Source organism: Cydia pomonella, chromosome 1, assembly GCF_033807575.1.
Source record: "Cydia pomonella isolate Wapato2018A chromosome 1, ilCydPomo1, whole genome shotgun sequence".
Taxonomy (NCBI): Eukaryota; Metazoa; Arthropoda; class Insecta; order Lepidoptera; family Tortricidae; genus Cydia; species Cydia pomonella.
In genome coordinates, this window is record NC_084703.1 from 19,063,378 (window position 1) to 19,087,306 (window position 23,929).

A 23,929-nucleotide genomic window follows, 5' to 3' on the forward strand; every position below is an offset into this window, starting at 1 on the left:
CGTTTCAATAATTATTAAATGAGAGTGAGATTCTAGTTTGATGCAATGTATTGGGCTTCTTAATGCAGCCGAATTTAATAATTTTAATGGATATATACTGTTTATACTGCACATCCTGGCTCTTTATCCCCTGGGGTCCCCTGCACCCCCATTGTATTGCATTAGTCATCACAGATAGATCTAAGTTAAAGGCTATAAAGCTTGCTTTTGATTAGGAGTCATCCTCTGAGAGTATGTCTGCGGTTGTGTCTAATGACTACAACTCCTTTTTTTTAATTTTGTATGGGTCGCGGAAATAAGACAGCAGACACGTTTTTTGAGAATGACTGTTCACATTTTTACATCATTGGGTTGATTTGGTCTGAAATGCCAGTATGTGCCTTATTATATTACTAAAATTTGTAACAGTTTGTGCACAAAAGCTAAAAATATGAAAATTTGCTTTTAAAAAGTACAATTTCATTTTTGAGGGAACTCATTACATTTTCTGTTTAAACTTACAACAAATTAAAATTCAAATACTTGATATCTGCTGTCCTGAACAATAGCACCATACTCAATAGCACCAATATTGCTGATTAATAAAAGATATTTGCTTCAGGGACATATTGAAAGTTGCAAAAGTGTCACAGTTGAAGTTTGTGGTGACTGAAGATCTGGTACAAATAGGCCTGTCCAAGCCAGAGCAAAGGCGGTACAAGAAAGTCTATTCTAAGTATTTCCCTAACCCCTATATATCTAAAATCAAGAAACTCCTCAGCTCAAATAAGAAGAATGACGTTGTAAGTTTTTATTTATTTCTCTTATTGCTTGCAGTTTATGGAAAATATGTATTGACTCATTTAAAAAGTGGAAACGAATTGGACCCGACCAGTGCCGTTACCATTAGATTAATTGAATATATGTCCAACAAGATGGCTATGTTTGCGCCATCTACAATAAAGCGTTCATTCCTAGAACAGTAATCTCCAAACTAGGTCTGCAAATCTGCCACTTCAGCCTGCAAAAAGAGTGAAACTCTATTCAATCCGATCCATAAAAAGGAACAGGAGGATGCAGAGGCCTGAATGCATCCTCTGAAGTGACCATTGGTCGTCTCTAACTTTATCTATCGTATGTGTTTTTTGGCACTTTTAGATGAAACTTATGGTTTCGTGGTTCTCAATGAGCCATTATTAGCATCTAATTTTTAATACTTTTAAAACATCAACCAGTATTATGCTGCACACTTGCTTTAAAAAAAAACGTTAGCAAAGTACTTGTTGTAATGTGGTTAGCATTAGATTGATCAAAAATAGATGTTTTACTTTTTGATGCATTGTGTAAAAGAATAAATACCGGCCAATTGCGAGTCCGCACGAAGGGTTCCGTACCGTTAGGCATAAAAGGCAAAAAAATAACGTTAGTTGTATATGAGCCACACTTAAGAGGCACCAGGAGTGGTCATTTCTCCATACAATTATGCCCGACTGTTCCCTCCGTGGTTTTTGAAGCTAGAGCGATGATTTTTTTTAAACAGATTATTATATCTGTGTCGGACTGTTTTGATATTTTTGTTCCTTAAGGCGCTAGTGCACTTCAAATATTGGCAAAAAACATTAGGCCGCAAAGAGAAGCATGGTTTTCAAAACTGACATCAATTAGCCTAAAAAGCAAAACAGTCCGACACAGATAATTTAATTTTTACCCAGGATTTTTCGCCTAACCTGGCGTTGTCCTTATCGCACTAGTTATAGGAACCGCTTCCGTTAGCGAGGCGGACATATTCACCTAAAGTATTTAAATCTCATCTTCCGTATCTTAAATATTTATTTATTAGTAGTTGTTCTTATAGCTGCAGCAAAAATACATCATCTGTGAAATTTTCGACTGTCTAGCTATCACGGTTTATGAGACACAGCCTGGTGACAGACAGACAGATGGACAGTAGAGTGTTAGTAATAGAGTCCCGTTTTTGCGCTTTGGGTGCAGAACCCTAAAAATAAGCTAAGTGTGTGTCGGCCCATGTCACATCCCCATTTGTATTACAGATTATTATATTAACCATAGCAAGTTAATCATTTCTAAATAAATTAGATAAATATATTCTTAACTTTGTGTTTACAGTTTTTACAGGGTCATTGTTCAATACCAATTGATTTTGAGCCATTCTCTGAAAATAATATTAAAGTTCCTACCAAGCATATTATACCTGTGGAAGATATTACCATTAATAAAGAACTAGGTATGGGCCAGTTTGGAGTGGTGCAACAGGGCACATGGGCTACTGGCAGTCAGAGAGTGAGTATTCAGAGTGAACTTGTTGAATGTTGGTAATCCTAAATAAATAAAATAAAATAAACTTTTAACAACAAAAAGTATCTGTGTCCATTGTTAATAACTCCCTAATTGTTACCATAGTACACATTACTACAGTGGCCACGAAAGTAACGATTACCAGCCAAGTAGTTACAAAATTACGGAATGTCAATAAATAAATTATAGATTGTAAGTAGATTACTTACAATCTGTAATTTTGTAGCGTACAATATGTACACATCGACTCGGCACGCATGAAATTTAGATTTTGCATTCATATTTTTAAGAAAAATTACAAAATGAAATCGCGCTTATTACGTCTGACAAATTAACTTTCGCCTCAAACTAATAGTAGTGAAGCCCAAGAAGGGATTTTTAAGAGTTATTCGATCTTATCTGATTCAGATATGAGTGATATCTTACTACCCGTGGATATGTTCCTTATCCTCTTTTAGTCGTATATGTTGGTGGGTTGGTTGGTGGGCAGTTAAAAAAATCGTTAAGTAGATTGTGGATTAACTTAAGTTACTTTAGTCCACGTTGGTGCTATAATTGCGCTAATACTTAATCTGACAATTATTTGTACGCATTGTCTCAATCTGACGGTTATAAGTTAGGAACCCGATTTTCACAATGTAACCGTCTGATTAAAATAATGCATACAAATAATTGTCAGATTCTGTAATAGCACAATTATAGAATTAAGTTAGACCAAAATGTCCAATCTACTTAACGATTTTTCATCTGCCCACCAACCTACCTACCAACATAGATGGCAGGTATATCTCCACGGGTAGTAAGATAACACTCATAACTTAATCTTTGGCTCCCCTTCTATAAAGTTGTGTAATAAAAATCTGATGTATTTTTCAATATTTTCGATTCTACAGCCATTTTATTATGCTTCCTTTGATTGATTACAGTTACAAGTGGCTATTAAATGTCTAGGCCATGAAAGAATGACTTCAAACTCGACCGAGTTTTTAAAGGAAGCTGCAGTAATGCACAGTATTGAGCATCCCAATATAGTCCGCTTATATGGGGTAGTTTTACACTTGGACTCGTTGATGCTGGTAAGTAATAAAGATTTATATTACTATCGATCTATATTACACAAGTACTGTTTGTTACAGTTTTATAGCCTGATTAACAAACATATTTGTATTATACCGGCTTTCGGTAGTAATATCACTAATATCAGGTACTTACAGATCGTATCATTCACGACGTCGCGTGCTTTGAATCGTATTGTCATATTATTAAAGGTTAGATTTGCAAATCTGCGCGTCATCGTGGATGACGTGAAATCATAGTTTATGTGACTGCTACACAATGAAAGGCATTAAAACTGGCACTTGTGAAAGGCACTTGTGTGTTTAAGAAACGAACGAAGTTTCTTGAAAGGACCACACGAGTGTTTTAATGCCTAATTATGTGGAGTTACGTACACTATTTTATCTACACACATATTATAAACTTTCTTTGATATATTCACTAACCCAATTTACAACCAACATTGCGACATCGTTGCTCTTTTGGCGGAACTCACGGATATGTGGCGGCGCGGCGTCGCCGAAATACGTTTATCGCTAATTTTAAACGAGACTTTTTCTATAGTTACTTTAAAAACAAAAAAATAAACTCATTTTATACTTCAAACGAATTAAAAGATAAACTATAATAGGGAGCGTGCATGGACTGTGGGAGGCAGCACAGGAGCCGCCAGATTATTGGCGCAAGGCGTAAATGTGATGTTTCTTGTTCCGATGTAGCCCACAAGATGGCAGAACCTACTATGCACAAGAAAACACGTGACGTGTAAATGTACATGTTTAAGGTTCCAATTCAGGCCACAAGATGACAGACCCTCCAACGCGCACGGTCCCTATAGTACGTCAAATGGCGGTAAATGACAACTTTTTTCACGCATGTTACACATTCGTAGTTATTTTTTAATTCAGAGACAGACTAGACTCGGGGGCCTATTTCCGTATGGTTCGATACAAAACTATCATTTAGTATACGTCGAATCGAATTTTTTTTTTTCAGATATGTTCGAAATTTAAATGTCATAACCAAATCGATTTTGATGTAGTAATTATGGAAGGTAGAGGCAAGGAACAGAAACTTCTTAGGCAGAATTGTTGCCAAAGCGTCCAGCTGTCAGCTATAAATAATAGTTCCAAATCTCTCCAGAGTAGCGCTTGAGTAGCTAAGAACCTAGGCGTTATTGACGGAGTGAAGTGCGCTGTCTATGATTAGATTTTTTTCTCAAGTATTCTAGGTATTGTAGCGCCACCTATTTATGGTTTTTTGGCGGACACTTTTTGGTATATTGAGATTTTGTTCCTTGCCTCAACCTTCCATTGAAGCAATTACAACATTTTCACAGATAAGAAATTTGTGGTAACAAAACAGTTTATCTTAATGTTGGCTATTATTGTCGATTTTTTAAAGCATCATAGAAGGTTTATGATATGTGTGTAGATAAAATCATTTATAAGTAAAATCCTTTAAAAGAAACCTCATAAAATATGAATGGATATGTGCTTACTTCCGATCTTAACTTATCATGCCAAACATGGACATTCATCTAAGGCAACAAGGATTATAGTCGCATGCGGCAGGGGTTTAAGGGGTTTGAAACGGAGTTTGCTTAATATTGGAAAAACAAAGAAGATTAGGCATTCCATAAGCAGAAATTGGACAAAAATTATAAAAGCAAGGCCTAGAAACAATAATTGAGATGGGCTGGCCTTGTCGCTAGACTCCAGGACTAAAGCCAAAGCCATAGCCTGGAAAGGTCCAGATGCAAAAAGAAAAAGAAGACGGCTACTGGCACCCTGGGCTCATGACATAATAAAGGTAGCGGGGGCCAACTGGATCTGGGAAGCCCAAGACCGCAAATATGGATCAAGCTGGAAAAAGCTTATACTTGTTAAGAGGGAAGAATAGCTTTGCGCTTCTAGCGAAATAATGGTACTTTTTCTATGAAATTCCATTCGGGTGAAAACGTTTTCCACTAACTAAATCTTAACAAATCACTTTGATTTTGATGTCGATCACTTCAGCATAATATATTTTAGGTTGAATAGGTTTCGCTTTAAAAAATCATTTTTTTTTATTGCAAATTTGAAAAAAAAGGGAACCTATAAACCTAGTTTTTCATTTTGTCAATAACATACTAAAAAATCATGGAGAATGGAAAATATTTAGAAGTGAAAGCGTTTTCTCTTTTTCTATGGACGATCACGTGGTATACTTCCCTCTTAAGTGGGTTCTGGTGTATTTTTTTAAAATAAAGATAATTCTTAGGTTAAGTTAATAAAATATTTTATAATTAACTCTCTGTCATCTAGATTTTTTTGGGTTACGGAACACGGCTTTTATTTAATTTATTTTATAAGCAAGTACCTACTCGTAAAATCAACATATATTCTATAGGTAACCGAACTGGCACCTCTTCGCTCTCTATTGGAATGTCTACGCGAAGTGTCGCTCCGGCCAAACTTTCCCGTGCCAAACCTCTGCGAATTTGCGGAACAAATCTGTGATGGCATGACTTATCTGGAAAATAAAAGACTGATACATAGGTAATAACAAAATATTCGTGCAAAGTATTGTGGGCCATGTTTTTACAACTTGATGGCACCGTATGGCGTCACACGTTTTGTGGTTACACTGTGTTAAAACGTGCCGGTTAGCTTGACAGTCAAAAAAGATGGCGCTGTACAGCAGTATATGTTTAAAGGTCACTGATACGGAAGGTGGAGATAAGGAATGGAATCTCCATATACCAAAAAGTGTCATCAAAAAACCTTAAATAGGTGGCGCTACAATACCTAGAATACTTGAAAAAAAATCAAATCATAGACAGCGCACTTCATTCCGTCAATAACGCCTAGGTTCTTAGCTACTCTAGCGCTACTCTGGAGAGATTTGGAACTATTATTTATAGCTGACCACTGGACACTTTTGCATCAGTTCTGCCTATGGAGATTGCGTTCCTTAACTCTACCTTCCATAGTCACTGAATTGTCAAACCTCAAATTTTGACAACCGGAGCCGTACGCGCCATCTTGGTTAGCTGTCAAAAACGAATCACAAAATTGTCTTAGACTTTCCTCATCTAACACAATTAATAAATCTTTGCTTCTACTTATATCGAAAATAATAATTATCTCAATAACACGAAGTTTATAGATAATTCCTTTCTCCATTTAATTACATTTATGGTTTTGCGTTTTGCAGGGATTTAGCAGCAAGAAATATTTTAGTGTTTAACAAGGATAGGGTAAAAATCTCCGATTTCGGACTGTCTCGCGCCTTGGGCGTTGGAAAAGATTACTATCAAACAAATTACAACGTCAATCTCAAGTTGCCAGTTGCTTGGTGAGTAATATGTTATCAACCATGTCTCATTATTGTAATATGTCTCATAATGTAAGACGCTTTCCATATAGATTTTCGTACATTGGCCCGCCTGTTGCTATCTCTATTGCACGCGCATAATTATATTGCTGTCAAGCTCGCACAGTAACATAGACAACCGGCATCAAGGGCGGGCCAACAATATTATGCCCATACAATAGAGATAGCTACAGGTGTACAATAGAGATAGCTACAGGCGGGTCAATTTGATTTGTCAAAATTAACCTGGAATAAAATGACAATACGAGTCAAGGTACGCGACGTCATTAATGACACGATCTATATATGGAAAGCGCCTCAGCTTTAGCTTCGGTTCGTGACTTTATTTACGTAAAATTATGATTCCCATCACAAAAACTTTGCCCAAGCGTAAAGGGATAACAGAGTTACTTTGGCATTTAGACATTTTATAATATTAGTAGGGATTACGGGTTTAGTCCGAGAGGACTAACATTTCACTTATTTAGTCTTGGAAGTAAGAGGTGTATTGAATGTCATTTTGGAAAACGTTGTTCTTCCCTCGAGTGCACAGAGGACATTAAGTTATGTTACACCTTAGCTGCTAATAGCTCCATCACAATGAGGCGAAACATAATATGTATAAAAACTGACGTCAGAGATAAAGAATCCGTGTAATGCAATTGACAACATTTCATATTTCTGACCCTGTAATTTTATTGCTTCTTTACATTTTAATTGAAACGAGGAGTACGCTGATAGTTTTTTTTTTCACTAGGACTAGTATTTCAATTATTATTAATTATTTAATATTTACTTATTCGAAAATGCGTAACTCCAGTTCTACGCTAGAAGCTAGTCTTGTCTCCATCGAAAAAAAACTCATTGACAAGGTTGTCATTGTCAATGTTTAAAACTGGTCCGTTGTTGTTTTGTAAACAATTTTGATAAAATATCAGATTTCTACGGATAAACACTAACGAATGTAAGTAATGTAATTAAATGTTTGTCCGATATCTTCGACGAATTATTTTTGCAGTAGGTAACAGACGAGATAATATTTGGTATACTTTGGAGCAGTATATATGAGTACCTCATCGATCCATACACGGCTTTGTCTATTTTAAAACGAGTAGTGGAAAGTAACTTAATTATGTAAATAAATTTCTCTTTGTTTTGAATTTCAATCAATACGTCGTACTAAATTGACAATGTCAAATCCAATATTATGACAGAATTTTTTTCTAGTGGTGAATGGCAATGGCATTTCACCTATTGTGCCGTAGAATTGGTAAAAATACAACTTTATTTTTATTCTTTTGTAATTATTGTAATAAGCGATATTATAAATGGGAGAATCAACTTTTTAGCGTCACTCGTTGCCATGGTTACGATTAGTTGTCCAGGGGACAAAAGTTCATTGAAATACTGATTTTATGGTACTTAAATGTATCAAACTTGCGTTTTTGTGGTCGTTATAACCAATGTCCATAATGGGCCCCCTACTAAGCATGTTAATAGAACGGCATACAACGTCTCTTCAAACAAACTGTGCCACTGTTGTCCCTTGGACAACGGGACAGGATAACAAAACAAAAAAAGTTGATTCACCCAAATATATAAATATATTGCAGTGTTCAGGATGCAATATTCTTTGAGATCACATGTAAAATTTCAGGTGTTATATTATAAAAATGAAATGTTGTCAATCGAGTAAGGTGTAAACATGTAACCACGGTGCTTATGACGTCGCAACTAAGAAGAATTCAGTGAATGGGTATATCCATTTTGCCCGGATTACATTTATTCCAGTAGCATTCCAGTCACTGGATCTGCATAATCAGCATCGAAGCCAGTGCTGGATTGGATCATATCGTTTACATTAATTCTAGTAATTTTAATAATCCAGTGAATTTATAGACATTGTGACCAAAAACAACAATATGGCGTTCATTGTTTAACATTTAATCCAGTGCTGGATTGGCCCCCTTATTCATAAACGTGTACTAAAGTTACGATGCCGCTAATAATCGTTTGTCCCTTTCCATCATACCGATACGTCGGAAAGGGGCAAACGATTATTAGCGGCATCGTAACTTTAGTACACGTTTATGAATAAGGGGGTGGCTGTCTACACTATTCCGGTGGCGCTGGATTAGGCGAGCTGGAATCAAAAAGTAAACCGTCAATCCAGTCCAGTGGACTGGAATACTCACTGGAATAAGTATATTTCACTGCCTTTCACATAATTCCAGTGCTGGATTGCTACCGGAATAGATGTGTACGGGGCAATAACCCTTTAATGGGCAAAAAGGTTTCAAAAATTACGCAAAACTGAACCCCGTTACCTTGAAATAAAGTTAAAAATCATTGTGTGAAGTATATATGTATTTTATTTGCGTTATTGAGGCTTAAAGCTTAGACTCCAATGAGGTGTTTTCTCGGTATTAATTTATTACATAGATACTTATCCCCAATAAAATGAGAAATGGGCAGACGAAAGATCACTGATCACTCATAAATACAATTTTTATTTTTTCCATGTTTTAGGTGTGCTCCTGAATGCATTCTATATCTTCGATTCACATCAGCCAGCGACGTGTGGGCTTTCGCCGTCTGTCTATGGGAGATGTTCACTTACGGCTTCCAGCCTTGGGCTGCATTCTCGGGCCAGCAGATTCTTGAAGCAATTGATGCACCTAACTTCCAGGTATAGTCGGTTGTTTGTTATCCCAGGGAGTAAAATGATATGTCAATGATCTGTTTTTATGGATGCCCATGACATATTTACGGCGTGGGCTTACATTGAATGCTGCTTTAAGCGAAGGATTCTATAATAAAAATTAGAATACTGAGCGTAATGAGGGATTCAAGTGTTAACGCCTAAGGTGGGAATGTCCACGATTGCTACCATGTGACACTGCTTTTCACATCACCTATGAGGAAATTATTATGACGAGTTGCGAATTACCTATTCGCACATGTATCGTACAACGTTTTACAGTACATATGGCCATTTAAATGTTCGACACAGTAACGTAATATGCTAATTTTCGCACTAGTGCGGTAAAGTAGTAAATAACTATTTCCGAATAGGTGATGTTATAATGTTCTTTTGTTGATATTGATTTATGCTTATCTATCCAATAAATAGGACTAAAATAAAAATTATTAAACGCTTTTAATGATCTTGTTACAATGTTCATAATTTAATTTAATACATGCCATTTTCAGAGGTTGGAAAAGCCCGAGTGTTGTCCAGAAGACTATTACTCCGCTATGTTAGACTGTTGGTCTCACGATCCAAACAACCGGCCTAAATTTAAGGATCTAGGGCCGAAACTAAGAGCTATTCGACCAGAACAGGTGCGGATTCCTGTTTACTTTTCGATACTCTTATTACTCTATGAACATCTTACGTTCAGAAAAATAAATTGTATGATCTTGATTATAAATTGCAGGTTGAAACAACTGTGAACTTTCAAAAGACTGAAGATGGCAGGCGAAATAATTTGTTAGAATATAAATCTGGACAAATAATTACGGTTCTCGGCAAAGAGTAAGTAAACTACTTGAACATTGGCATGACTACAAACAAATAAACAAAGTCCTTGTCGTATTTGATCAAGTATTAGTGTTCTCTCTTTTTCTCTCTTTGTATAGAATAAAAACGAAACGAAAGCAATGGCGCGCCGCAAAAACTTGCAACGCGTGGTTTTTACTTTTTATCTCATTTACTCTAAAAATATACTTCTGTTTTACCTTTTATCTATTTACCTATTTACTCTAAAAATGTTGATGTTCAGGTGCCTCGGCATTATTACTAGCTATTTTATACTAATATTACTCTGCACGTATGCAGGGTAACGATATATGTACAGCTGATAATGAATGAAAACTTTTGACATTTTTTCGTGATTTTTTTCTATCGAGTCAACTTAAACCTTTTATGGTTTTAGTATAGAAATAAGGAATAATAAAAAATACAATTTTGCGAGTCATCCTCTTGATTGGGATCATCTTTTTTTATACTACTTGGGTGTCAAACAAGCATACGGCCCGCCTGATGCTAAGCAGTCCGGAGGAGTTACATGCACGTTGTCAACCGTAACACTCCGCACCCTCGTTGAGCTCTCGCAACCTTACTGACCGGCAGGAACAAAACACTATGAGTAGGGTCTAGTGTTATTTGGCTGCGGTTTTCTGTAAGGTACTTCCCCAGTTGGGCTCTGCTATAGTTCTGGAATGACATCCGCTGTGTTGTGCTGTGTGCCCTACCACACAAAGCGAGATGACATTCCCGTGCCCATTGCTGTTTTATCACAGTACCCATACCTCTCCTCTGTTTATTAAATTGCCAATTCAACGATCTGGACCTAGACAATCTGAATTGAACATTAATCAGAGAGTGAGAGAGTTCATGGAGCCGGCTCATGAAAAATGCTTTTTAAGGGAGTTTATGGTGTATCAAATTTAAATGACCATTTAAATTTGAAACACCATAAATATCTATCTGGTCTTATACGTATGTACATATTTTCAGAAATAGCACTAAAACATCAATGTGGCATGGGGTACTCCTGGGCGGTGCATGTGGCATGTTCAACCCGAACAACACCAAGCCCTACAATAAGACTGAAGTGAGTAACGTTAATTTTATTATTACATACATGTGCAAGTTGCACAAAGTCTCCAAAAAATATGGAATAGTTCTCGGAAATTTCGGCAAAAAATCATTTAAAAAAAGTTTCCATTTTTAGTTAAAGGTGCAGAAAGCATAAAAAGTCAAATACGGCTTCGTCGGAACAAAAAATTTCCTCAGGCTGAATTAATCTTTGTGTTTCTAAGATAAATTTAAGAAGTGGTGACACTCAGATTTTTGCAGATTCAGCGTTGGCGACGTCCGAGGTTAATAATTGTTTAAGTTTCTAAGTTATTTTCAACTAAATCAAAGATGTAGATTTCATCTAAATCGGTTAGTAGTTATTGATTCCCTATATAAACCTACACCTCCTTTTTCAGTTTTAGGGGATGTTTTATGTTCTTTTGCGGGACTCAAACTACCTCTATACCAAATTTCATCAAAATGGGTTCAGCGGTCATTGATTCCCCATACAATTTTCCACCTCCCTATTCATATCCTTCTCTAGACACTCTCCGACGGCACATCAGTAAGGATCATTAATCACCTGGGTTCATCGTGTTTGTGTGTACATTACGTGTTTGATGAATATTATGTTTAATAAGACTAATTGGAAATATTATTTTGAGTTTTTAATATCTGTTGTTGAACCAAGAGTGACTTAAAATTGAAAAATGATAATATACTTAAAGCATGACAAAAACCTCAACGAGTTCCCAGCTGTACAAGTCCTGAGAAAATGGTTGTTTTTTTTTCGTATCCATTCTTCGTCCAATAAAAGCCAATCTATTTTAATCGTTGATTTATAATTTATTTTCTGATCAGGTTATGTTTTTATATTAATTGTTTGTCATACTCATAATGATACACAATATGACAATACATCGAATATGAGTGGATGGTGTGGGAAAATTGGTAGATTTTATTGCTCTGTGCACGATTCTTGCTGTGTTTCTTTATTATTATTATTAAGTACAGTAATGGCCAATAATACTAACCTGTGTGATAAATAATATTAATAGCAGTTCTCCTACACAGATGTTATAAATAACAGGGTGATAATAGTTATTTACGATACAAGTGCAGAAAATAGGAAATTCGTAACGAGTGGTGATAAATTAAAACACGATCGAAGGGAGTGTTTTAAATCAACACGAGTGGCGAATTACATATTCGCACGTGTATCGTACAACGTTTTACAGTACATATGGCTCTTTAAAGTTTCGACATATGCACGAAAGTAGTACCATATGTACTGTAAAGATAGTGTTCTACTCCAGCACTGCAATCTATTAATTAAATGGTTGACAGTCATATCTAAATCAACTTAATCTAAGCGGTAGCGCTGAAATCTATTTGGCTATACGATCATTTGAGGCAACTGCTTAGCAGTCATCTTATCAAATTAAGATATACAATGTGTTTGTCTACGTATAGTGGAGCCGTTAACTACGTATAGTATGATGAATTTTATCGACAAATCACCCCCCATACCTATGTTTTTTCTCAACCATTTTAAAACTGCACCCCTTCAAAGTTTTATGGCGCTAAACACGACTGCCCTTGGTTAATGTACCATTATGTGTTTAATTCGTGAGGACTTGTGGAAAATTATCTCTGACATTTATGCTTCAAATGTATGCCCTAATTCATAAACTATCGCATGATTATTATTTTTTAAATGTGCGATAGGTAATGGTACATTAACCAATTGCAGAAGTGTTTGGTGGCATAAAACTTTGAAACGGTGCATTTTAAAATGGTTGAGAAGAAACATAGGTATGGGGGGTGATTTGTCGATAAAATCCATCGTACTATACGTGGTTAACGGCTCCACTATACGTGGACAACATACATATATTTTATACAGTCTAACTTGAAAAATAATGTATGTTATCAATATTAATATTTTCAAATACACTAAAAAACAATATTTTATCACTACTTATAAGTATAATTTAAAAATTTATTATTACTTGAACATCAGTAGTACTTTTTGCAGTTGAAAACAGGCTATAGTCTGTCAAGCCATTTCCATCAGTAGAAAAAAGCGGCAAATTGGAAAATGTGTAGGGTTATTGTCCCATAGAATGTTTTAATTTCGCGCCTTTTTCTACTGAAAAAGTTCCATGACCGGCTATTATTGCCTGTTATTTATGTAAATTATAATGTAATTATTTATATAGATTTTTGCAAGGGTTTTACTAGAGACTTCCGATGATTTGGGCTTAGCAAGAGTAACAGATAATTTTATTACAAAAAAATGTTTTACTCTTTTATACCTACTTCCAAAAATCGAAGTAGGTATGAAAGAGTAAATATTTTTTTTTGTTTTCTGCTGTTTTATAAACAAAATTGTGTGCAATGTATGCTGTTACGGAGATTTTTCTCGGGCCTGTATTTACAGCCGCCCTTAAATTAAAAGAACCCTTATTATGTACTTATTATTATTTAGCAGCGGACTCTATAATTGGAAAATATGGTACTTATTGGCTGGAACTGTAAGCGTTTTAATTTTCTTACTTTCACGTGTGATTTGTGGTGAAACACTGTTCATTTTCATATGGGGTCCATTTACCACGCCGCTAACACAATGGTGGCTTCATCATGCACTTTCTCACCCAGAAGTCGCTCAGTACCGTGTCCGGTTCTCTGTCGCCGAACCCGGCGCGACAGTCGGCGCGACTGGTGCGCTCGGCGCTGTCGCGCGGCGACGTGAAGCGGCATACGTACACGGGCAAGCGCACCATCCAGCGCAGCATGATATCGAGCCCGCAGGGCGACGTCAAGCACACCGGCCATGTCGGCCTCGACGGAGCGTATTTTGGGGACATTTCCTTCTTGGATCCCGCTGGCTGCGTAAGTATCTGGAATAACTGGATATGAGAGCATTTTTAGAAAAAAAAGTGTACTATTTCCTTTTTCAAAGACCATACTTTATACCATTACCATATTTTAATACTTTTGAAATCACGAGGACTATCCATTTAAAAAAGACAAAAAAAAAAAATAGTTTTGACGCATTTTTCTTTGATACATTCAAGTTAGACAAAAAACTGGTCACTAGATTAAGATCATTGATTGATTAAAAAACCTGATCATATCATACTTCGCAACCATATCTGTTTGGGAATGGACGGCGCATATTCGTTGGTTTTGGCTTTTCACATTTGCATGCATAACATATATTTCTATCTCTACCAATAATTAAATCACTAGTTACGTGAGACGTTAGAATACGTTAGTTATATGTAAAAACTGAAGTTTAAGAAAAGCACGAGTTTCATAGCTGAATTGTCAAACGTCAACTTTGGACATGCAGAACTGCCGCATAATGTACGGAACGCCATCAACATTAGTTGTCGAATTCGAAGAACGAATTCGTCTCTGAATTTCCACATCTTTTATGTACTTGCAATCAATTAATCTTTGGTATTATTAATATAGAGGATCTTTGCACTAGCATTTGCAAAGATTTATCCAAGTTTTTGGTATACATACTTAAAACAAAATGTGGGATAAAATTAAAATGAATAAAACGTGGGTAAAGTGCCCATTTGCCATTCCAGCTACGCTGTCAGTTTTTTTAATTCTTTAGGTATACCAACGTCACGAAATATTTAATTTATTAACGACTCTCACAGCCTTGAGTAAACAACGCCTAGTTTTGTTGATAACGAAAGACGTTATTTAAACTTCCGCTCATTTCAATACTCTCATTATTTGATTACAAACATAATTACATGTAACGAGGTCTCATTGATACCGTAATATGCGGTATCAATGGCGGGTCCCACGATAACCCCGGAGTGTGGGTAGCGCGTGTGGGTAACAGTCGCGAGCGCAAGCGCAGCATGTTTGGGCTGATGAGTCGTGTGTGGCAGCCGCCGCGGCAGGTGGTGACGCCGTACAAGCCGTCGGAGGATCTGGAGCAGGTGCCGCTGATCAACCCGAACTCGCCGTCGCACCTGACGGCCGCCTGCGCGCCCTACCCGCTGCTCAGCGCCGACGCCGGTCCCAACAACTGCGATGAAGTCGACTTACCATGTATGTTCAATGTTTTGGGTTATTCCCAAGTGTTATAACCAACTTGATGCCACTGCCAATTTTTTCTATCTAATAATCACACCTAAATATCATAATGTCTGTCTCTTGTAGTTGAATGGTGTGAGAGTCAGAATGGAAATGGAAATGAAATAATTAATTGAATATGAATTTATAAAAAAGGTACAAAAATTTGGCTTTTATAGAATATATCAATAACCACGGGAATATAGCGTAATAAAGTACACCCGCCATTGTGACTGTCAGGATGGCGGGTGTACTGATTATTGTGTATATTGATAACTTTAAGTACCGTGAGGTACAATTTTTTTTAAAGGAGGTACAAAATAGTACAAATTAGGTACAAAAATATGGCATGGTTTTCATTTAATTTTATTTAGGTACACCCGCCATTCTGACTCACTGAATGGTTCACGGAAAGAACACTTAGTGGTGGAGCGTCTAGATTTCCGTCGGTTAATGCTAGAGGTTAATGCTCCGCAGCCCGATACTTATATTTTTCAATATGATGTTGCTAGTTTGATAGTTCATCGTTTCTAATGCAATAGCTCAAAATGTAACTCTTTCCATATAAGGTATCCCCGGGTAAGACCGGACTATTTTTCGGCGAGTTGGAAAGGCGACACAAAAAACTTATTACTTTCATATGTCTCACAAACTTTTACCTCCGAATGTTTAACGCAAATGATAAAGAAAAAAAACAAGCTTTTATTATTAATTCACTTAACGCCCCTTAATAAAATAGTTCAGGAGAGTAATCCACACTCAAAGTTGAATTACATTTTTTTAAACCTTCTTAGTCTAAGATCCGACTAATTGCTAATTCAAACGCTAATGCAAGGAGAAAAAATTGCATAAGTTGAAAAAATTCTGTCTTTTCCTTTAAATTTCAACTTTTTTTTTAAATATTCGTAACACACGACTGGGCGGTTACTACAATATGGCAAGAGGGGCGGGATGAAATGGCGGCACATATTGTATTGCTAGTGATTGCTAGTTATGTATCATACGACCTTATTCTCCATTCGATTTATCCAGGTATACTTTAATAAATTGAATTTATTTTCTACTATTTATGAATTGTTGAGCGATACTTGCGTAAATAGGTAAATGTAAGCGCCGTATAAATAGATGTTAACTATCCCTTGGGAAAGACAACGTACCAATTGTTCGACAGCGATAATCTTATCTGTGGTATTGCTTCAGATTATAATTTATAATAGTACATTATGATACAAGTGAGCTAAGTTGGTCATTACACACGAGGCGATACTGTGCGCGCGAGCTGTAAGCGAGCGCGTAATAAGAAAGCCGATGTGGGTAATGACCAATGCACACGCGTTTCATACGACGTTTTTCAATACACTTGCGAGGAAAAAACAAAACGTATAATAAAGATAATTTTTTGTCAAAACAGTAAAAATACAATTTTCAAAATGGTGATGGCTTCCAGTTTTTACATCGAATAGTTGCACCAAAGCGTGCTGGGCTTGTAGGCACTTATGCGCCAGTTCATTGAAGTAAGCTACGGACCAACACGTTTTCCAAGAAAGACTGGGCGTTTTTGCTGATTTTGATGGTAAAAGGCTAGCGTTCTCGGCTCTTGCGTCTATTAGTATTACTGGCAGCGTTAATTTTATGTGTTCTTCATTTTCAATGCTTGAAAATTACATTTTCGACAATATATGAAATAAAAACATGCAAAACTATTCCAATTTTGTGATAAATACGGAAAATGGCTGGCGCGTTATTTTTTTTTCACACGATTCCAATGCGCGCGCTATGCAAAGGCGCGAACGAAATAGACAATCAGACAATTAAAAAAAATTAAAAAGCTAATATTTTCGTATTTCTATTCGACGAATGTAGATAAAATCGATAAAATGTTATGTTTATTCATCAATGTAATTTACAGATAATTTAATCTATAAATTATGTTTGGTGTGATAAAACCTCTTTGAACTAAGATTTGAAACCTAATACTTGGTTTTAAAAAATGTACCTATTAGTCGACCAACTTAAGAAGGCTCCGTTTCCATGCATATGATTAACAAACAGTTACCTTCTTAGCTCAGTCGGATAATATAATGAAAAAGCACGTGTTATAATATTCTTAAAAAGCACGCGTGCTTAATATCTAGGATTATGAGCCAAAAATCGGTGGAATAAAAACATCGTTTTGAGCAAGTGTGTTGAGAATTAATTTACTTTTCAGATGCTGGGTCTATGACCAAGAATCTCAAAAAACATGGTCTTAAAAATTTTACAGAACCCACAACGAGCAAGAGCATTCTTAGTAAGGTATTGTAAACTTCCGTTTCTATTAGTTTTCTTTACAAAGCGCTAAACTATTTTACTTTGAAGGTATTAATAAACCGTTAAGAGGGTGAGATTTCGCGTCCGCGCGGGTTTTGGCATTTTTCCTCAATATCTCTGAAAGTCTATTTCTGTTTAAAATTTCGCTAGTCAAATCCCTCGGCTATATCGTTACTATTTTATGGTAAAATTATACTGCTAAGGTATGCAGGTTAACGATATGCAATTGAAAATAAATGAAAAATGGACATATTTTCGTTTATTTATTTATTTATTTTGGGTCGTTTCTAAGTTGGGTCGACCCAAATGTAACTTCCGAGTTCGCCCTTGCAAATGTAGTCTAGTTTCCAAGTTAATATTCTCATAGCATTTGCTTTTGATTAGAACGTATAGGAATTCAATACAAAAACTACAATTTTGCGCTAGTGCCCTCTTAAGCATCGTTTTAGCAAGACATGCTCCAATAAGTTTTCTCATACAACATATTATTTGACACCTCACATTGAGGCTTATAATACTATTTTTATTTATCCGTTCAAATGCTCTTGCCAATTAAATGTTTATGTATTATATTAGGTAAAATCAGCCACACTGGGTAGATCACACAAGACTGATGACGGCGGAACCGCTCCCAAGACTGACGATCCGCACGAGTACCACGAGATATCCGACACCGACACGGTAACACCTAGGATAAACAAATAAGCAATTGAGATGAGGCAACTACAGGCCTATCGTTTAACGCGGTGCACTTCTTAGAATCTTGTATATTACTTAAGCAATTAAGATGATAGTGGGCGGTGATTCTCCATACTAGTCCCCATTTTCCAGGCTACCAATATTATGGAAAATATATCTACAGTATTTATTGTATATTGACTAGCTATGCTGCTTCGTTTGAATTTTTCGATTTTTTGATTATTGTAAACGTTAGGAGCAAAAAAACATATATCATACATTTTACTAAAAGCTCTTAACTCTTTCAATAATAAAAAAAATCAACTAAATCAAATGACAGGCCATAGTTGTGGTTAATATGACATCCATTTGCGTAAAAATCTTTTCTATAATTCCCAGAGAGTAACTTGAACCCCTTTCGTCTTGATTAATATATCTTTATAATGGTCCATTAATATTTAGGGATACACTTATATGCAGTGTGAAATAATTAAACTGTTCATCTTGCCGCACCGCGCTACTACTTTAGGAATAGACAGTAATAGGCAGTGTGCCTCTTATTAGACCCCACTTTTTATTTCATATCCTACTTCTTTTAAGATATTATATAATCACTCTTATTAAAATCTTAGCATTTTTGTCCCCTAATAAGTCCTACTAATTTCAAACAAACAGATTCTAAACAGCATTTAACATACACACTTATAGATTGATTGATTGAAGTCTTCATATGATATTTTAGAAATTTGATTTCTTTAACCAAGTTTTTAATGTAAGATTGTCCATTCATTTTCTACTTTTTCCAGGAAAGTACAGTGGCTGAGCGTACGAGAACGGATAACTTAATTCCACTAGAAAGTCCTGGAATTCCTGTAAGTGCTTTCCACCTTTTACTTACTTGACTTAGTATAGATACGTGTGGCCTATTTTCAATCATTCATTCATTGATTGCATTAGGTGTTACATAGTAATAGTAAGTAAAAAAGTAATTTTAACATGATTCTGTTTTTTATTGTTATTCTTCTCCAATTTAACCAAGTGCCTCAAAGAGATTCCTATCGGTATTGGAAACTTTATGGAGCATTATGGAGTATTGGTATGGAATATGTTTCTTAGCAATATTTATTTTTGTCCTTGCAGAAAAGCTATGGCGACTTTAGTCAGAGTTTGCTTGATGAAATGGAGTCCATGTTCCGAAGTTTGGACAGCAGAGGACGTCCAGAAGAAAGCGTAAGTCATTATTACATATCATCTACAGCTTTTCGGCTTTTAATAAGTGTAATTCTAAGCGGGCAGTTTCTCAGGGTTCCCCTAAGTATGAAATATCTTGCTGCTACTTGTTGCAGACGAGCTGTACCCGCGCGAGTTCTCTAGACTCAATATGGAAAAGTTCCCATAACGGAGGATTCTTATGAATTAGTATTTTAATTTATATAAAATATTGATACTGTGCAGCTAATACGAGGGTCACATAGGTCATTTTACAGTTGATATCATATAATAACATACTTTCTTCACCACACACTTGGCACATCGCGAAAACAGTTGAAAGTATCACGCATTATTGGCTCTGTCCTACTCGATCCTAGCATATACATATATATTAGTATGTCGTGGTATTGAAATGAATAATTTAAATATTGTTATTACTGGTGTATTACGTATGGAACGCTCAGTTTTTATACTATATTTATATACATTTTATATTTTTTGTAAGATTATTAATATTATATGGAAATATATAATTCTCAAAATTTCATTTATCAGGTGCTTAGCGCAAATTGGATTTTCGGTAAGAAGACGTTTTAGGCTAGATTAATATTGTGAACGAGGTAATACTAATAAACAACTACTGTTGTAAATACATTATGTAGTTCATGTGCACTGTCATTACCCGTAGTTACCATGTTTTTAGTTTCAGTAATAAGACATTAAGTCATTCATAAACATTAAAGTAGTTACCTACCTATCATTTTGGTGACGTATTGAGGCAAAAATACTACTTTTTCAGTTGTCCGTAAGGCAAAAGGAGTTACTGCAGTACTACCTCATTGACAACCAGCAAAAATAACCTTTTGTCTGAAAACGACACGTTTTACCACAACCTATTTTTCACCACTAGTTGTTATGCGATTTTGTCGTATCTCACATAATGAGCATCGGTTAGTGTGCTTGCTATTCATATTATTTCGAAAATAATTGATCAAACATGAAACCTATTTTTATTAAGTTACCTATTATTAATTATTATGTGTTAATAATTCTCATTATAAGCTAACAAACTTCGTGATTAGTTAGAATATCGTTAGAGTAAAAAAAACTATGAAATGAATTCGTCTTTGGAAAAAAACATTTTATTTGTATGTTACCCGTTATTCTCCTTCATACATCATAACATAATTGTAATTTAACGCACTATATTATTAGTTTAATTGGTGATATTTACTTTGATCATAATAACTTTTTCAGGGTTCAACGGCTAGGCATTTTGACTTCGACACCGCCCTAAGGTAAGATTTAAAAATATGAAATGAAATTAAAGCTGTAAACAAAACTCTATGGGGGCTATGATGCTACAGACAGATACGAATGTTAAACATATATCACCCCCTGACATCGAGTGTGTGAAACAGGAAACATGTTGATAAAGAAAGCATGAGCTAAGCGTAACCTGACCCAGACCCACTGCATCTCACATTGAATGCATCTACAGGGCGAAGCGTATTCTCGGAGCTAACAAAACGTACGTCGCGAAAGAAATATTGTTATTATATTGAACTTTGACTTGAAGGTCGCGGATGCGGATGATAAAAGTTAATCCTTGATAACAATAATATAATACAATAATATCCTGTTCATGAAAGAAGTCGTTTTCTTACGAGTATGTTAATTGTAAATCTAAAATAATCCATGTGAGTCGACTGTGTGAAGCTGAAATTTAGGTTCTGAGCAGTTTTTTCGTCACCCCAAATCAGCTTGAATGCTTAGAAACAGTCAGCGCATTCGTAACATACTGTACCTTCCTAAATATATTAGTATATTTTACTATGTATATTTTGGTAAGCCGTACTTTAACCGTTTTAATCACGTTTCAGGTCGCATACATTTAAAACGGACAAAAAGAAGAGTTTTCAGACAGGCACGATGAAACCCATGTCGGCGCACGATGAGAAGACTTTGGAGACTGCTGTGGCAATGGCCAACGAAATTACCACCAAGTAAGACCAGTATGACTGATATCAAAGATATATGTATATACCGGATGTTTCCTGTAACACGAGCAAATAATTAAATAATATATTGTTCTCCTAAAACGATATAACATTTGATTAAATTTTAAAAATTATGAAATCTTTAGATTATATATTTTTCATACAAATTTAATATTATTTTCAATGTACGCTGACATCAGGGTGTTTGACGTTGCTTGTCACGCGTTAAACGTAACGAAATTCGCAATACATTGCATCTTACAATTAACTTAAATGTGTAATAAAAATTAAAACATAAGTTATTTTTAAAAGTTGCTAAACAAATGTTGGTCAGTTTGAGGAGTACAGCCTACAGTTTAATTTATTGCTCCTGTTACAGGAAACACCCGGTATAACTCGTCCGTATAAGATAAAGTCTACGAAAAAAACGTGCTATGATATACTCGAGTATATGGCGACACCGTTTGATATTTAACACATATCAGTGAAATAACATGGGTCAAATAGCCATATGTTATTCTAAGAGTTTTAGTTCGGTGTCGAAATATGGCAGTAAATATAGTTGACTACAAAATTTACTTTGACTAGTGTGTGCTAGAGTACAACATGTCCTATTGTTCCAGGTCCATGAACGACTTAGGCCTAGACAACAAAGTGCCGAAGTCGCCGAGCGACCGATCCAAGTTCCACTTCAAGTTCCCGCTCGTGTCGCGACACCACACGATCCCGCACGAACCTGAAAAGGATCTTAATGGTAGGAAAAACATAACTCTTTCCGGTTTTCAGGAATCACAATTAAAAAGTTAAGAGCCCGTCAACGTGCTCACTAGCGCCACTGCTAAATAATTGTAATTATTTAAATTTAACAGTAGTTTTTTTTAAAGGGGGCCGTTACGTACTGTATTTTGTATTTAAGTACCTTTTGAATACATCATAATAGTCTTTACGATTTTAGTAATTATGGGTTGGTCAGAATTAAGGTAAAGTAAAAATCACCATACTTAATAATTATTTTCGTATACTTACAGGTGGCCAATTCGAACTTACATTTATTTTGATTTCAAAATGATAATACGTGTACGAATAAGTACAAGGGAAAAGCACTCACGTACAAAAAGTCATCGTTGTCATATCAAAATGTAAGTTTAAATTGACCTCCAGATTGATCTCACAACGATGTCGCAATTCTGTAATGGAGAATAAAATAAAATTTACTTGTATAATCCTACTCCATAATACCTAATTATGACTTTAAATATTACAGCTGGTCCTAACAGATACCACAATTTCGTATACTTTTAATTCAAATTATGCAATAGGTCACCATTCCGTTACCAGTTACTTTTTATATAATGTAGCGCTACGCTCGTAGCCGATTCCAGCGTTTTCCCGCTTTGTAGATGTAGAGGAAAGCAACTACGAACAGAGAATTCGCCAAGCGGTCTCCCGGCACTCAATATGTTAATTTAAATATATTTTTCTGATCAATGTTTTGTCTATCGCGCATTACAAAGCGTCAATCACGTGTACCTATGTGTGTGAAGTATCATCACATTTTTTTCAGGCAAGCATGAACGGCGAAATTTCAGCGAAGAAGCGCATAGTGTCCCTGATATCCAGGTACTGTTTTGTAGTTCCTTTTCTGAGTGTTACCGTTGTATATGTTTGATATATCTGTGGATAAATACATTTTTTCAAATCTTTTTGGTTTAAGCATAATTTAAAAAGTAATGTTTTTACCGTATTTTTATTGCTAAAATGTTACATTTCTGAATAAATTAATGTGCCAACCCTCCAAATGTCTATAAACATTTTACATGACAGCTACTCCATATAAAAATGAACTGTAGGAAAAGAACAGGAATCATTCGACGCGACAGGTATAATTGTTTTGTAGTTATTCTGTTTCGTCAGTAAGGGGACAATAAGTACCACAAACATGCATGTTTGGTTATAAATACCGTGGTTTTAAGAGTGACCCAGAAGACCGTAACCGTGGCAACGAGTGGCAAGTTGATTGATCCCTGTATGTTGGACAGTCTACACTATCCGAGGAGAGCAAGCTGGCGTACACGAGCCTGATCGAGCAGCCGACGCCGGCGTCGCTGCTGCCGCACCTGGCGGCCGACGCGCCGCGCCGCCCCGCCACCATCCCCAAGCCCGCGCCGCGCGCGCCCGACCGCGACTTCCACTCCCTGCAGAAGCCGATACCTTACAAGAACAAGTATGTGCCATATACATTTACACATCGGTACACTGGTACTTGTTTATTGGCACGTATTGCGTTATATATAGCTCTAAATTTCCATCTTTGAAACTGCCATCTAGG

At 36.0% G+C, this 23,929-nt stretch overlaps 1 protein-coding gene across 3 annotated transcripts in view; it reads left to right on the forward strand.

The window, feature by feature from the left end:
• Positions 1-23,929, forward strand: part of LOC133517483 (activated Cdc42 kinase-like) — a 31,658-nt gene that overhangs the window by 2,178 nt on the left and 5,551 nt on the right. The window contains exons 3-22 of one of the 3 annotated variants that reach the window (XM_061850818.1): positions 602-782; positions 2,107-2,280; positions 3,222-3,371; positions 5,743-5,891; positions 6,550-6,690; positions 9,238-9,397; positions 9,922-10,053; positions 10,149-10,246; positions 11,231-11,327; positions 13,955-14,188; positions 15,214-15,376; positions 17,610-17,695; positions 18,287-18,391; positions 19,195-19,260; positions 19,529-19,618; positions 20,858-20,898; positions 21,484-21,606; positions 22,224-22,354; positions 23,165-23,220; positions 23,640-23,824. In XM_061850818.1, the coding sequence (XP_061706802.1) occupies positions 602-782; positions 2,107-2,280; positions 3,222-3,371; positions 5,743-5,891; positions 6,550-6,690; positions 9,238-9,397; positions 9,922-10,053; positions 10,149-10,246; positions 11,231-11,327; positions 13,955-14,188; positions 15,214-15,376; positions 17,610-17,695; positions 18,287-18,391; positions 19,195-19,260; positions 19,529-19,618; positions 20,858-20,898; positions 21,484-21,606; positions 22,224-22,354; positions 23,165-23,220; positions 23,640-23,824 (2,562 nt within the window). The remainder of the gene's footprint in view (positions 1-601; positions 783-2,106; positions 2,281-3,221; positions 3,372-5,742; positions 5,892-6,549; positions 6,691-9,237; positions 9,398-9,921; positions 10,054-10,148; positions 10,247-11,230; positions 11,328-13,954; positions 14,189-15,213; positions 15,377-17,609; positions 17,696-18,286; positions 18,392-19,194; positions 19,261-19,528; positions 19,619-20,857; positions 20,899-21,483; positions 21,607-22,223; positions 22,355-23,164; positions 23,221-23,639; positions 23,825-23,929) is intronic. The other 2 variants (XM_061850822.1, XM_061850827.1) reach the window with 2 other exon arrangements.